Source organism: Apis laboriosa, unplaced genomic scaffold (genome assembly GCF_014066325.1).
Source record: "Apis laboriosa isolate Shangri-la unplaced genomic scaffold, ASM1406632v1 scaffold34_cov151, whole genome shotgun sequence".
Classification (NCBI taxonomy): Eukaryota; Metazoa; Arthropoda; class Insecta; order Hymenoptera; family Apidae; genus Apis; species Apis laboriosa.
Genome location: NW_025222928.1, coordinates 5,410,340 through 5,424,994, shown reverse-complemented (window position 1 = coordinate 5,424,994; position 14,655 = coordinate 5,410,340). Strand labels below are relative to the sequence as shown.

At 25.1% G+C, this 14,655-nt stretch overlaps 5 protein-coding genes across 12 annotated transcripts; 3 read left to right on the top strand and 2 right to left on the bottom strand.

Moving 5' to 3' along the window:
• The first annotated feature begins 454 nt into the window (after positions 1-454).
• LOC122715083 (splicing factor 3B subunit 2) lies at positions 455-3,274 on the top strand. The gene is made up of 3 exons (XM_043937005.1): positions 455-579; positions 770-2,863; positions 2,940-3,274. The coding sequence occupies exons 1-3, from the start codon at positions 556-558 to the stop codon at positions 3,006-3,008; spliced, it is 2,187 nt and encodes a 728-aa protein (XP_043792940.1). The 5' UTR covers positions 455-555; the 3' UTR covers positions 3,009-3,274.
• A 3-nt stretch (positions 3,275-3,277) lies between these two features.
• LOC122715081 (GPI ethanolamine phosphate transferase 1-like) lies at positions 3,278-6,560 on the bottom strand. Of its 3 annotated transcripts, XM_043937001.1 has the most exons (8): positions 6,325-6,560; positions 5,950-6,170; positions 5,629-5,848; positions 5,248-5,533; positions 4,720-5,164; positions 4,310-4,640; positions 3,849-4,236; positions 3,278-3,773 (listed from the first exon to the last, which is right to left on the bottom strand). In XM_043937001.1, the coding sequence occupies exons 1-8, from the start codon at positions 6,558-6,560 to the stop codon at positions 3,351-3,353; spliced, it is 2,550 nt and encodes an 849-aa protein (XP_043792936.1). In that variant the 3' UTR covers positions 3,278-3,350. The 3 variants fall into 3 exon arrangements, with proteins under 3 accessions (XP_043792936.1, XP_043792937.1, XP_043792938.1); XM_043937002.1 differs by lacking the exon at positions 4,310-4,640 and having other exon boundaries at positions 3,849-4,117; XM_043937003.1 differs by lacking the exons at positions 5,950-6,170; positions 6,325-6,560 and having other exon boundaries at positions 5,248-5,556; positions 5,629-5,647.
• Positions 6,561-7,220: 660 nt separating this feature from the next.
• Positions 7,221-8,471, top strand: LOC122714940 (optic atrophy 3 protein homolog). Of its 2 annotated transcripts, XM_043936748.1 has the most exons (3): positions 7,221-7,236; positions 7,441-7,637; positions 7,784-8,471. In XM_043936748.1, exons 2-3 carry the CDS (start codon positions 7,496-7,498, stop codon positions 8,278-8,280), a joined length of 639 nt encoding a protein of 212 aa, XP_043792683.1. In that variant the 5' UTR covers positions 7,221-7,236; positions 7,441-7,495; the 3' UTR covers positions 8,281-8,471. The 2 variants fall into 2 exon arrangements, with proteins under 2 accessions (XP_043792683.1, XP_043792682.1); XM_043936747.1 differs by lacking the exon at positions 7,221-7,236 and having other exon boundaries at positions 7,401-7,637; positions 7,784-8,468.
• Positions 8,472-8,711: 240 nt separating this feature from the next.
• On the bottom strand, positions 8,712-10,433 carry LOC122714939 (centrosomal protein CCDC61-like). 5 transcript variants are annotated; one of them, XM_043936746.1, is made up of 7 exons: positions 10,315-10,433; positions 10,144-10,222; positions 9,703-9,854; positions 9,439-9,635; positions 9,103-9,378; positions 8,914-8,991; positions 8,712-8,822 (listed from the first exon to the last, which is right to left on the bottom strand). In XM_043936746.1, the coding sequence occupies exons 1-7, from the start codon at positions 10,326-10,328 to the stop codon at positions 8,743-8,745; spliced, it is 876 nt and encodes a 291-aa protein (XP_043792681.1). In that variant the 5' UTR covers positions 10,329-10,433; the 3' UTR covers positions 8,712-8,742. The 5 variants fall into 5 exon arrangements, with proteins under 5 accessions (XP_043792681.1, XP_043792676.1, XP_043792677.1 ...); XM_043936741.1 differs by lacking the exon at positions 10,315-10,433 and adding an exon at positions 9,911-9,993 and having other exon boundaries at positions 10,144-10,313; XM_043936742.1 differs by lacking the exon at positions 10,315-10,433 and adding an exon at positions 9,911-9,993 and having other exon boundaries at positions 8,914-8,979; positions 10,144-10,313.
• A 142-nt stretch (positions 10,434-10,575) lies between these two features.
• LOC122714938 (N-terminal kinase-like protein) lies at positions 10,576-14,536 on the top strand. Its single transcript, XM_043936740.1, has 12 exons — positions 10,576-10,715; positions 10,833-10,979; positions 11,371-11,499; positions 11,568-11,779; positions 12,102-12,192; positions 12,267-12,749; positions 12,825-13,046; positions 13,110-13,362; positions 13,445-13,615; positions 13,692-13,960; positions 14,078-14,192; positions 14,272-14,536. The coding sequence occupies exons 1-12, from the start codon at positions 10,602-10,604 to the stop codon at positions 14,415-14,417; spliced, it is 2,352 nt and encodes a 783-aa protein (XP_043792675.1). The 5' UTR covers positions 10,576-10,601; the 3' UTR covers positions 14,418-14,536.
• Positions 14,537-14,655: the final 119 nt, after the last annotated feature.

Here is a 14,655-nt window from a genome sequence, read left to right as displayed (position 1 = left end):
ATAATTTTTTTCTTAAATATAATATTGAAGGTCTATTTTTAAATTTAAATAAAATATATGAAATATATTCTTTTAAGAATTAATTGATAAAAAATATTTTATCTCATTTTTTTAATTTTTTAGATACAAAAATATGTAATAATTTGAATAATGATAATTAGTAAAAAAAATCACATTATTTATTTTGTTTTTTATATTTTTATTTATTTATAATTACGATTTTTACTTATGATATATATTTTTTAATATATATAATAAATTTTTAAATAAAAAAATGAAATTTCTTATTTAATTAGTATTATTGAATTAACCAATAAAATAATAGCATTGTTTTCAACAGTAGGAAGCGTTCTCTAGTCTTTATTTATTCTATGTTTTTTTTTCAATACTTATGGTAAGGTATTATCTTTATTATTCTGTGTATTTTGTTATACAATATAATATTAATAGGAGTAGATTAATTTTTCTTTATTAAAGAATTGATTTTAGGCTGTAAATAACTTTAACATGGTAAATATTCTTACATATCACATATGAACAGAACGAAACACTAATATGGAGAATATAGTAGGAAATGAGGTTAGTTTTGTTTTCATTACAAGAAAAAAGATGTTATTTATATATTAACTAATATATATGTATATTAAAATTTTATATAATATTTTATTATATTTAATTACATAATGACTAGTATATATATATAAATTATAAAATTAATTGTGCATATGTATTTTTCTTATTAATTTTCATTTATAAATTTTTAAAATAGACTCAACAAATGACACATCAAATACCATCTTTAATGAATCATGGAGTACCAGGAATGGATCCTCCAAAAGCATTACCAAGTTTATTAAGTTTAAAAGTAAGTCCTCCAAGTGAATTACAAAGTCAAACTTCATCAGATGATGCTGGAAGAGATACAGACAGCGATTCTGTGAAATTACCAGCAGCTTTAGAACAAGCTCTAGCTTTTAAAACAGAAAGAGCTAAAGAAGTAGGAGGAGATCCAAATGACATAGTTTCTTTAGGAAAATCACCTAATCATGAAACTCTAGGAGAAGATATATCTCATTTAGATGATGTTATACTTGAACCTGAAACAACAACAGAAAAAATTGATGTGAAAACAACTAAGACTAAAAAGAAAAAAAAGAAAAAGAGAAAGAAACATAATGTAGGAAAAGAAATAGAGAATAAAAAAGACAATGTGGAAAATGCCAAACCAAAAGAAGATTTACCAGAGATTGAATATGTTCAAGAAATTCCAAGTGTTAATGACTTGGAACCAATGTATCGTCAATTTGCTAGAATATTTGAAGCATTTAAATTAACTGAACCTGAGCCAAAATCTGCAGAAACAGAAAAAGGAGAACCAATAGGACAATATCCACCTGTGACAACATTACAAGCAACAGGAACTGTACCTAGTAAAGTACCACCATTAGATGATTTTGATGATGAGGCAAATCAGCAACAACAACAGCAAGGAAATGGAGAAAATGGCGCTCCACGTCTTTCTAAAAGAAAACTAAAAAGATTAACGCGCTTAAGTGTTGCAGAATTAAAACAACTTGTTGGGCGTCCAGATGTTGTAGAAATGCATGATGTTACTGCTAGAGATCCAAAACTTCTTGTACAATTAAAAGCTCACCGTAATACAGTACCTGTACCAAGACACTGGTGTTTCAAAAGAAAATATTTACAAGGAAAACGAGGTATAGAGAAGCCTCCTTTTGATTTACCAGATTTCATAAAACGAACTGGTATTACAGAAATGAGAGCAAGTCTTCAAGAACGAGATGATACACGCACATTGAAAGCTAAAATGCGAGAAAGAGCAAGGCCTAAGCTTGGCAAAATAGATATTGACTATCAAAAGTTACATGATGCATTCTTCAAATGGCAAACAAAACCTCGTATGACTATTCACGGTGATTTATACTATGAGGGTAAAGAATTCGAAACGCGGTTAAAAGAGAAGAAACCTGGAGAATTATCTGATGAACTACGTACTGCTCTTGGTATGCCAGTAGGACCTAATTGTCATAAGGTACCTCCTCCGTGGTTAATTGCTATGCAACGATATGGTCCACCACCAAGTTATCCCAATTTAAAAATACCTGGTTTAAATGCACCAATTCCAGAAGGATGTGCATTTGGCTATCATGCTGGTGGTTGGGGAAAACCTCCTGTAGATGAAACAGGAAGACCTTTGTATGGAGATGTATTTGGTATATCACGTACTCCAGGAGGAGATAATATGGATGAAGAAATTGATAGAGGTATGTGGGGTGAACCTGAATCAGAATCTTCTGGAGATGAAGATGAAGATGAAGATGCAGAAGAAGGTGGAGAAGGTGAAGGAGAAGGAAAGGATGGAGATGGAGATGCAAGTGGTTTGGTTACACCTGGTGCAGAAGGTTTAATAACACCTAGTGGTATAACATCAATTCCTGCAGGATTAGAAACTCCAGAAACAATAGAATTAAGAAAAAAGAAAATTGAAAGTGAAATGGAAGGAGGTGATACTCCTGCTTTATATACAGTTTTGCAAGAAAGAAGAACAGAAGGTCTTGGAGCAAGCATGATGGGTAGTACACATGTTTATGATATGACTGGTGCAGCAGGTGGTCAAGCACCACCATCTGTAATTGCTGCACGACGTGGAGTAAGTGGAACAACATCAGATGGAAGAACAGAAAAAGATGGAGCTGTTGAATTAGCATTAGATCCAAGTGAATTAGATTTAGATTCAGAAGCAATGGCATCACGATATGAAGAAACAATGAGATCGCGACAAGCTCACTTAAGAAGAGAAGATCTATCAGATATGCTTCAGGATCATGTGCAACGACAAAAAGTAAGCATATTTTTGAATATTTATTTAAAAACTAATTAATAAATATGTATTAAATTTATTTTGATTATTTTTACAGAGTAAACGCAAACGACAACAAAGTCAAGATTCAAAAGCCTCTAAGAAATACAAAGAATTTAAATTCTAGATTTAATTAAATAAAAAACAAATTATTTAAAGAATATATAAATTATATTATGATATTAATATTATATATCTCATCCAGAAATTCTTAAATATTAGATTATTGTTATTAAAACATTATAAGATTTGATATTAGTATTAGTAAAGTATCAAATTTTATATTTTATTTTTTAGAAAAAATAATTATAGATTCAAATTCTTAAATAAAATATAGAAATACGTTAGTTTTTTTCTGAAAAGTAAACAAGAATGTAACACTTTTTTATTAAATCAAATAAACAACTATATTTACTTGATCACTTTATTATAAATAAATCATGGATTTTATTTACATAGTTTATATTTTTTATACAATATGTTTTTTTTTTAAATTAATATAAAATTTAAATTTATTTGGAGAAAGCATTACTAAAGGATATGAAAGATAATGTAATAATAATATAAGACATGGAAGGGAAATCGCAATTGTAAATCTACTTATAGCACTACCAATATCTAGCCAACTTCCTTGAGGAGTAACATAAAACATAAGTGGTAATGATAAACAATCTCCCAGTAAAAGTACTCCAAAAAAGATGCTTGAAGATTCTCCAAATATATGACTTATACATCCAATTAGAATTAAAGGTATGCATATTTTTAAAAGTATTAATAAAAACATTGTAAATGGAGAAAAAATTGTCACAAAATGACGAGTCCAAGAAGGATTAAATGAACTGATACTTGCCATATTTCCAGTTCCAAAGAAACATAGCAATGTGTATAACATCTATGATAAATTGTTCAGGATATTATTGATTTAAGAGTTCAATTTGAATTTGAATATCATATTAATATAGGATACAAAGATTGCTGCTTTAAGCAATTCTTCCATTGTCAAAGCATTTTTAGTATTTTGATGATATTGAATAGAAGAATTAGATTGTAACCAACAAGATAAATGTAATGCAAGAATTATAAAAAAACAAGGTTCATAAGATGCAGATAATAAAACAAATGGACAAAAAAATCCCAACATAATTCCTTGCATTCTTTCTTTTGATTGCATAGGATAAATGCAAATATATAATGGTGTTGTTAATAAAATTGTCCATGATATCCAATTTCGACCATCTATAAATTCCAAATATATTAATCCTGTAATTGTTAATCGAAAAATTTCGATTACTTTTCTATATTTCGACTGTATCTTTAATATAATTATTATGGTTACGATACACATACTAAGAATTCTGAAAAAAAAATATATTTTAATTACATTTAATTAAAAAAAAATTTGATTTAATATTACAATTTTAAACTTACACGATATAAATCCGAGGATATGGTTCTACGACAGGTAGCAATGGGAAAACAGCTAAAGATAAAGCTGTCCAGAAAAATAAATTTTGAGTATTTTTTAATATTATCTTTTGACTTAAAATAATGCATAACATTCCTATACTAAGAACAGACCTATATGTTAAGCCAATGAACATTATTATCAATAAAAAAATTATTTCTGCAATTAATGTCCAATAATATTTATTATTACAAATTTTTAATTTTATTGTATATGTGATTGCATTTCGAATAACTAACCAGAGAGAAACTATAGCTAAAAATGTATAATAGAATAATCTCCAATTATTACAATCTGAAAATATTTTACTTAAAATAAAAACTAATAATTTTTTTTTTATAAGCAATTAAATTATATGTTATATATAACATACCTTTGTACATAATAAATATTGTAATTATTAAAATTAAAAATACAATATTTGTGATTAATAAAATAAATGAATGTATAACAGGTCGATTAACTCCAGTTATTTTAAAAAATAATGATATTATCCATCCTAGCCACATTATAGATAAATATAATAAAAATCGTGTTCTTTGATATTGTCGAAAATATAATAAAGACTTTTTAGCTAGCTTAATTGAGTTAATAATTTCCTTTAGTCTTTCATTTAAATCTGCTGTTTCAAGATCTTTATCTAAAGTAACAATTTTATTATCTAATTCTACTTCTCTCCAATCTGCATGTTCATTATCTTCACAATTCATTTTATGATTTGCTTTTACTTGGTATGTTAACTGTTTCAAATTATTTAGCAGTGCATAATTTATGTATTTAAGATCAGTAACATTTAAATATTGCCAAGGTAATACACCCTGGAAAATTATTTATTATATTCTTGTAAATATTTAAAAAAATAAAATATAATAAAATTGATGTTATTCTTACACATACATACTTCATTGTTAATTGGAATCGGAGCACCAATTAAAGTAGAAATTAAAGGTGTAATATCAATTTGTTCTACATTTTGACGAAAATTAAATGTATTAATTCCTGCACCCCAAACAATTAATGGTGTCTCTGTTTCATCTGCAGAACCACTTCCATGTGATCCCCAATCAGTCATTCCATGATCAGATGTAAAAATATATGCAGTACTATTATCTCCAAAAAAATTTTCTGTTAATTGTACTATTTCCTTTATTTTCCGATCAACATAATTCATATTAGCAATATATTCTCTACATTCAAATATAATTTAGAGCTAATGAAATTACAATTTTATTAAATATATCATTCATGTTATTAAAACTATAAAATAGCTTATTTTCAGTACTTTGAATAAGGTTTTACTGCATGTCCTGTAGTATCACAACCAAGAAGATGAAGAAACAAAATAATACGTTCAGCATTTTTAATTTTGTGAGCATCTTCTCTTAACCATTCAATATATTTATCAAATACCCAGGAGTCTAAACGCCAAATTTTACCATGTATAATATCAAAATTTTGCCATTCAGAGGGATAACTATCACCATATATATTTCCTTTTATACCTATTGTTAGGAATATTACTTTCTTTTATACTTTTTTTTAATATAATAAGTAAATTTATTTTATATAAAATTTTATTTCTATTTATATATATTTATGATACCTTTTGTAAATATAGGTATAATGTCAGGACTACCCCATGCCCATGAAAGATAGCTTTGATTAAAAATAGAATCAAAATCAACAGGATTTTCTTTCCATCCTTTAAATATAGCACTGGGATCTTCATATAATCCTGCACAAATTGCAACAATACCTGGTCTAGATTCTGTTGGTACTCGTGTATGAGATATACCCCAAACACCTTTATTTGTCATCACATGTCTAAATCAAAATTTTATTTATACATTTTTTATAAAAAAAATATTATTTATATATTGTTATTACATATTTTAATTTAAATATACTAAAATTTTTAATTAAAATAAATTTAATTAACTAAAATAAATTTTTATATAAAAAATAAATTAATACTTACTTCAGAAATTTTGGTGGTGCTTCAATGAATGTTCTAAATCTTAAACCATCTGCTATAAATAAAACTAATCTTTTTGCTGGTGCATTTTTTAAAATTGATACATTTGGTAATTCTTGAATAATGGGAGAATGAAAATTAACATCGAGTACACCCCACAAAAATATCAAATGCATTGTCAAACCCCATATTATAAATAAATAATTGTTGTTTATTATATTAAACTTTTTATTATACATTTTTTTTTTAGTCAATTTTTGGAATTTCAATAATAATATAATACAAATTTTTTAAATACGCACTTTTTTGAGTAAACATTTAACCTATAAAATTAATATTTTAACTATATTATATTTAAATATATTACTTAATATTAATTTTATTATACTCATTGTATTATGAAAAATATTATATAACGTATTTTTTAAATTTATTGTGAAATTTTCATTCATATTCGAACAAATTTTACAGATTAAAATTTGAAATTTTGGAAATTATGCATTAGCTATTAATAATTTTAATAAATTAATTATTTAGAACATATATATAATTACTAAAATATAATTATATATATTTAAATAATCAAAAATATTTTTTTAATTATGTTAATTTAACAAAAAAATTATTATACAATCGATTTTAACAGAAAAGATATATATATATATATATATATATACACATAACATATATACATATATATATATATATATATATCTCCAGATACAAAAAATAATATAATATAATATATTATTAATATAAATATTTATAAATTATTCATAAAATTAGAAATATATTTATCAATCTTTTTAATTTATAAATAATATAAAAATGTGACTCACACATGCATATCAAATAACATATCATATCATATCACTATGGCTGTCTTGTATACTCTGAAATAATTTCAGAGGTGAGGTAATGATCGTGAATACAATGCGAAATTCATCAAATTTTATTGTGACATTGTTTTGTTATTACATTTTATATAATATTTCAATATGTATATAATATATAATATTAATAATAAATATATTTATTTGAAAGTCATATATATATATATATATATATTAATACATTTTAAGTTTTTTTTTAACATTTATTTATATATATAATTTTTAGGTTTTAATTAAATACAACGTGTGATTATCTAATTCTAATTATATAAATAAAAAAAATGGTAGTGGGTGTTTTTCCAGCTCTCAAATTGGGAGTCTTATTTGTTAAACAAATTAGTAAACCTTTAGCAAAGTTCCTTGTTAATCAAGCTAAAAATCATCCTGTATTTAGGACATATTTTATCATACCACCTGCTCAATGTGAGTATTGAATTAAAATATTTAAAGTTTGAGTTAAAAAAAATTTAATTGTAATATAATCATTACTGTCATTATTAATATAATTATATGGACACTTATCATGCACATATATTTACATATTTCATATTTTTATAATTTAATTCCAGTTTATCATTGGGCAGAAGTAAAAGCAAAAATGTATTTAATGAATCTTGGTAAACCAACAAAAGTTGCAAAGTTGAATGAAACTATGGCTATTGAATTAGGAGCCAATTTAATGGGTGAGGTTATTATTTTTAGTGTTGCTGGTGCTTGTTTAATATTAGAATATAATCGTCAAGTAACAAAAGAATCAAAAAAAGAAGAAGCACGTCTTCAACAAATACAAACATTTACAAATGATATTAAAAATTTAAATCAAATTACATCTCAACAAGAAAGTGAAATAGAATATTTGCAAGAAGTAATTAAACAATTAGCAAAACATACAAAATATGAATTGATTATAAAATCAAGAACAAAAGAATCAAATAAAGAAATGCAACAATTTAATGTTGATAGAAATCAAAATACAAATATAAATCCAAACAATAAAAAATCATCAATAATTGAACGTGCTATATTATATTATGAAAATAATGTAAAAACAGACAATCTCAGTTAACTGAAATTTTATTTTAAATTTTATTAATGATTTTGATAATGTACTTATAATATTAATGATACCAAAAAGAACAAATACATCTTTATAATCTCATAGTGTATATAAAAAATACTTTCCACAATATGTACATGAATTTATGTAGAATTAAAATCATATATAACACTTTGTACATTAATATTTTGTACATTATTATTCAAAATATTTAATATTTTGTATTTATACTTATACTGTAGTTTTATATTTTAATTTTTTCATTAATAATTTTCAAAAACAATAGGAAAAGAAATATTTTACTTTTATAAAAGATTTTTAAATCATACTATTTTAGATAGTAAAACACTATGTCTATTTATATTTAATTAAATTGTATTATATGTTATATGAAAAATATGTTAATAATAATGGTAAAAAAAGAAATATATCTGTGTATATACATTCACTAATTATTCATAAAAAATTTATTTAATAATTTAGGTTTATTCCTTCTTTCAACATTTTCTGTAATGTATGAATTCTTGCTTCCAAATTTTCAAACTCGACTTCTATAATAAAAAATATATATTTTGATATCTATTATAATATATATATATTAAACATAATGTAATATATTTAATTATATATTTTAATACTAACTTGAATTTTTTGTTTTATTATGTATTTTCACATTTCGACAAGGAGATCGTTGAATTTTAATTGAATCTAATGAACTACCTATTATTATTAAGATATATGTATATAATCATTTTAAGAAAAATAAATAATAAAGAAAATATACAAATAAAATTCTAATATTAGTAATAAGATTTTAATTTTAATATACACCTGATGATAAACTAGAAGTTGTTTTATTACGACTTGAGATTGAAGACGATCGACTTCTACTTCTAAGTGTAGAAGATGTACGATTACGGCGTTTTAATCCTGAACAACCATCTTCAGATTTTTTATTAGCAGATGTACTAAGTTGTTGTACTTTCAATAACAAAGCTGTATTTTCAGTTTTAAGTTTTTGAATTTGCATACAGAAAGATGCACGTTCTTTAATAATGTTTTTTTCTAATGATTTAATTGATGCTAGTAAATGTTTTAAACTTCTTCCTGAATAATAAAATATACTTAAAAAATTAATCTATAAAATGTAAAAATATTTATTTTTACCTCCATTTGTAAGTTTAAGATTTTCTTGTACAAGTTTTTGATTTGCAATTGTAAGTTGTTCAATGCGTTTTTGGAGATCTCTATTTATTCCTGTAGATTGTAATCTTTCAAGTTCAATTTGTAGTTTTCTAATGGTGGCTTGTAATATTATTGGATTGGGTAAACCACAATATTCCAGAGGTAATGGATAATGGATTCTTAATAAAATTGGCAAATATTTGATTTATTTTAAAAAAATTTAAGGATTTTTTAAAATACACTTACCTATCAAATTCTACTGTGTATGTTAATATAAGATATCGACGATTATTTGATGTATTACCTAAATTTGAACATGAACTACGTTCAAATTTGCGTGCGCGTAATAGTTCTAAGTCTTCAAATGTAAGAAGATCCAAAGTAATAGATTCGCTTGTCTGTAATTAAATTCTTTTGATTTTATTTGATTAAAAAATTTAAATTCAAATTTTACTTTTAACAATCCAGATTGCAGCATAGCTACAAATACATCAAAATGCTTATAATTTCCTGTTTTGTGCGTCAAATTTTCAATATCTTAAAAATAAGAAATGTATAATTAATTATAAAAAGCAAATGATATTTATACGAGATAAAAGTTCTAGCATACAAACAGAATTTAGAAATTCTTAGAATAACCTTAAAATAATGCGTTAATTATTAAAGATGAAAAAATAGAAGACAAACATGCAGCATCGTAGAAAGACCGCCAATTCTCAGCAGTATATTTGTCGCTAATAGTAAGCTCCAAGTTACGCTGACATCCCTTAAAAGTAGTAACTTTAATTTTTACGATGTATTCTTTGCCATTTTTAAAAGTATAAGTCGTCACCAAAGACGGACCAACTTCGTTCATACTTAGTGATAGACATTAACGTAATAACGAATATTTGACACAAAAAGTTTTCGAATAATCTGACAAAAATAATTTTTTTAAATATAGTAAAAAGTTTAATCAATGCATTTGTGTACTTAAATCTCACACTGATTACTTGAGTAATGTAAGTTCAATATTAAATACGTAATCGTCGCGAAGTAGCAGCGCGGTTGAAGATATATTGATGCGTAGCTGTCAGTGCTATGATATGGTTTTGAATCAAGGAATGAATTAATTTATACGAAGATAAAATAGTTAAATCTTAAATATGTGGTCTTTCTTTTCAAGAGATCCCGCCAAAGATTTTTCATATGAAATCGGTGAACCTATTTCTGGTTTAGACGATAGAAGCATCTGGACGTTACATAGAGCTAAAAAAAAGGTATCATAACCTGGCGCTGTAAAATCTTAAAAAATATTTTCTATTTTTAGGTATTGATCCAAATTTTATTCTCTGTTTAAAAGTTTTATTTTTATTACCTGAAAAATCTTTTTATAGGGATCTGCAGGAGGTGAAGATGTTTCAGTATTTGTGTTTGAATGCAAAAGTGGTAATGAACATCTTTTAAATATAGCTCGATCAGCAGTAAAAAGATTAAAGACACTTAGACATCCAAGCATACTTGCATATTTGGACAGTTTTGAGGTATAGTAATGATGTATAGTAAGACTCCCTCATCTGCAAGGATAATACATTTCAAGATTCTCAGCAGATGAAACTGAAAATAATAGAATTAAATAGAGAAGATTATGTACATATTATATATATTTATGATAATAACAAATAACATATAATTTAAGTAATATAATTTAATTAAATTAATAAAATGATAAAACTATAATACTGAATGCTATCTGATAATAATGATATAATGTATATAATAAAATGAAATGAATTATATTATGCAATCAATGTGTATTTACATAATATTTAATTTTTATAATTATATAATATAATTTACTGCGGATATGGGTGTCTTACAATATTACAAAAAATGTATCAATAATATGAATACTAATATTTTTTATAATTACAGACTAATAAAGTAATTTATTTAGCAACTGAACGTGTAGAATCTTTATATAGTCGACTGACAAGAAAATCTGATAGTGATGATGAATTTAAAAAGGAATTATATTTTTCTTGGGGAATATTCCAGATTACCGTATGTATAAAAATTATATATAATAATATATTATTTTATGATACATCATTGCATATATATTTTAATAGAGAGCATTAAATTTTTTAAATAATGATGCTAATTTACGTCATAATAACGTTAATTTATGGACTGTATTTGTTAATGAAGAAAGTGGGGAATGGAAACTTGGTGGAGTTGAATATATGACAGCAGTAGATATTGTTTATAATATATTACCATCAACATTTCAAGCTTATTATCCTCCTGATGTTAAGGAAAATGTAAAACCAGTTACAAAATGGTAAAAAAGATTTATAGTAGGAATAAAAAATTTTCATGTGTCTATAATTATATTATTATTAATTTTACATTATTCTTATTGGAAATATAAAAAAATTATACTTTAATAAGAATACTTTAGTAAGAAAATAATTTAATCATTTTTGTTCATAGCTACTACTCATTTAGTGTATAAAACATTGACAATGTAATTTTCTTATTTGGTAAATAATAGAAAATAATTATCTTATTTTTAAAGTTACACTACAATACTAGCTTTTCTATATGTAAACATTTAGGTTTATTGTTTACGCTATGAAATTGATGAATAAATAAAAAAACAGCTCAGTTGACATGTGGGGACTTGGATGCCTAATCTGGGAGACATATAATGGTCCACTAAATTCAAATTTGCAACTTAAAGTTATTGATAAAGTATGTTTTTTATTTTTATAAGATGTATATTTATTTTTAAATTGAAATATCATATCTTTCTGTTTTTTATCTAGATTCCAAAACAATTACAAGTGATATATCGAGAATTGACTAGTAACAATGCAGAAGGAAGACCAAATCCTGCTGATGTGATAGCACGTTGTCGTAGTAATGGAGGATTTTTTAAAAATGAACTTGTAGATGCACTTTTATTCTTAGAAGAAATTCAAATGAAAGAAAGAGGAGAAAAAGGTCGATTTTTCTCACAACTTGCTGGTCAATTAGAATCATTTCCAGATGGCGTTGGTAGATATAAAATTTTACCACAATTATTGGCTGCTTTTGAATTTGGTGATGCTGGAAGTGCAGTATTACCTCCTTTATTACAACTCGGTTGCCAATTGCCTGATGCTGAATATCAACGAAGAGTTGTACCATGTGTTGTAAAATTATTTACTTCAAATGATAGAGCAACTAGATTACGATTATTACAACAGTTAGATCGATTTGTCGATCATTTACAACCAGCAACAGTTAATGAAGCCATCTTTCCGCAGGTAATTAATTACAAATATTAATTTCTTTTATTATACAAAAATACAAAAAGCTCAAAATATTTTTTACATTAATAGGTAGCCAAAGGTTTTTTAGATACAAATGCTGCAATTAGAGAACAAACAATAAAGTCTGTTGTACATTTAGCACCAAAATTAGATTATAATAATCTTAATGTGGAAACATTGAGGTATTTTGCAAAACTTCAATCAAAAGATGAACATGGCGGCATACGTACTAATACTACAGTTTGTTTAGGAAAAATTGCTCAGCACCTTCATCCTCAGATTAGACAAAAAGTAATTTTAATTCAAATATAAGATTTATAAAATGATATATAATAATAAAAAACATTATTGTAGGTATTAATTGGAGCATTTATTCGAGGTACACGAGATCCATTTCCACCAGCTAGAGCAGCAAGTATTTTAGCATTAGCTGCTACACAACAATATTTTTTATTACAAGAAGTTGCAAACCGTATTTTACCAGCACTATGTCCACTTACTACAGATGTAGATAAAGGAGTTAGAGATAATGCATTTCGAACTATCCGTGGATTTTTATCCAAGCTTGAAAGAGTATCAGAAGATCCTGGATTACGTGAATCTATGGGTATTAAAACAATTCAAAAAGTTTATCTATAAAAGAACAATTGAAATAATTGATATAAATATATAACATACAATATTTTCAGAGGCAGATGTAAATACAGCTACACCAAGTCTTAGTAATGCAGCTGCTACATGGGCTGGTTGGGCTGTAACAGCTGTTACTGCTAAATTTTATCGCAGTCAATCAGATACACCTAAATCATCAAATGCTCATAATACATCTAGAATTTTATTAAACAAACCTGCCTCTTTAGGTATCTAACTTATATATATTTTTTCTATTCTATCACTATGAAGCATTTTTTATAAAAATAAATAATAAAATTACAGAACAAGCTAGTAGTTCACAAAGTAGTGCTAGTACAACTGCCACAACAAGCAGCGCTACAAGTATGACATCATTGGATCATGATCATGAACATGATTTACAAAATGCTACAAATACAAATTCAGATTGTGATTGGGATTGGGATGCTGATAATTGGGGTGATATGGAACAACAACCTTCTACTGTATTAGAACATGGATCAAGTAATATTTCTCCATCTTCTCATTCTCCTAAACCGAATGATCAATGGACTAGTCTGGAAGAAAAACCGGTTTGTATTATTTGAAATTTTATATGGACATTATTTTAAATACATATTAGTATATAATTTTTATAAAATGATTATTTGTAATATGAAACTGGAGAAAAACTTAAATATCATTTTTAGGAGGAAGAAGCAGCACAGAATGTTGAAGATAAAAATGAATCTTCTGACATAGGCTGGGAGGATTCTGAATTTCAGCCTCTAGAAGATTTTCAACCATTAGAACACACACAAACAGGTATTTATTTTTTTATAATTATCAAATTAAAATAAAAATATTTTTGTAATAATTTTAAATTAATTTTTTTTAATCTAAGAAAACATTGAAAATACCAATACAATTAGTATTAAATTAAAAGAAGCCAGAAGAAAACGTGAAGAGGGAAAATTAGCAAGACAAAAACAAATGGAAGCAAAAAGGGCGATAAAATTACGAAACAATGTTGCTGCTAAGAAACTCTAATTTAAATATTACATAATTTAACAATTGCATTCATGTAATTAATAAAAAAAAAAGAATTAAAATATGATGAATGCTAAATAAGTATTTTTTTTATCAATATCTAGTTGATTTGTTAAAAATCGATTTTTAATTGTTTTTCTAATATTGTTTATTGCATTATTATATATTCTTATAAAATACAAAATATTATATAACATTCAACAAAATATACTCACATATCATTACTTTTTAAACCTAC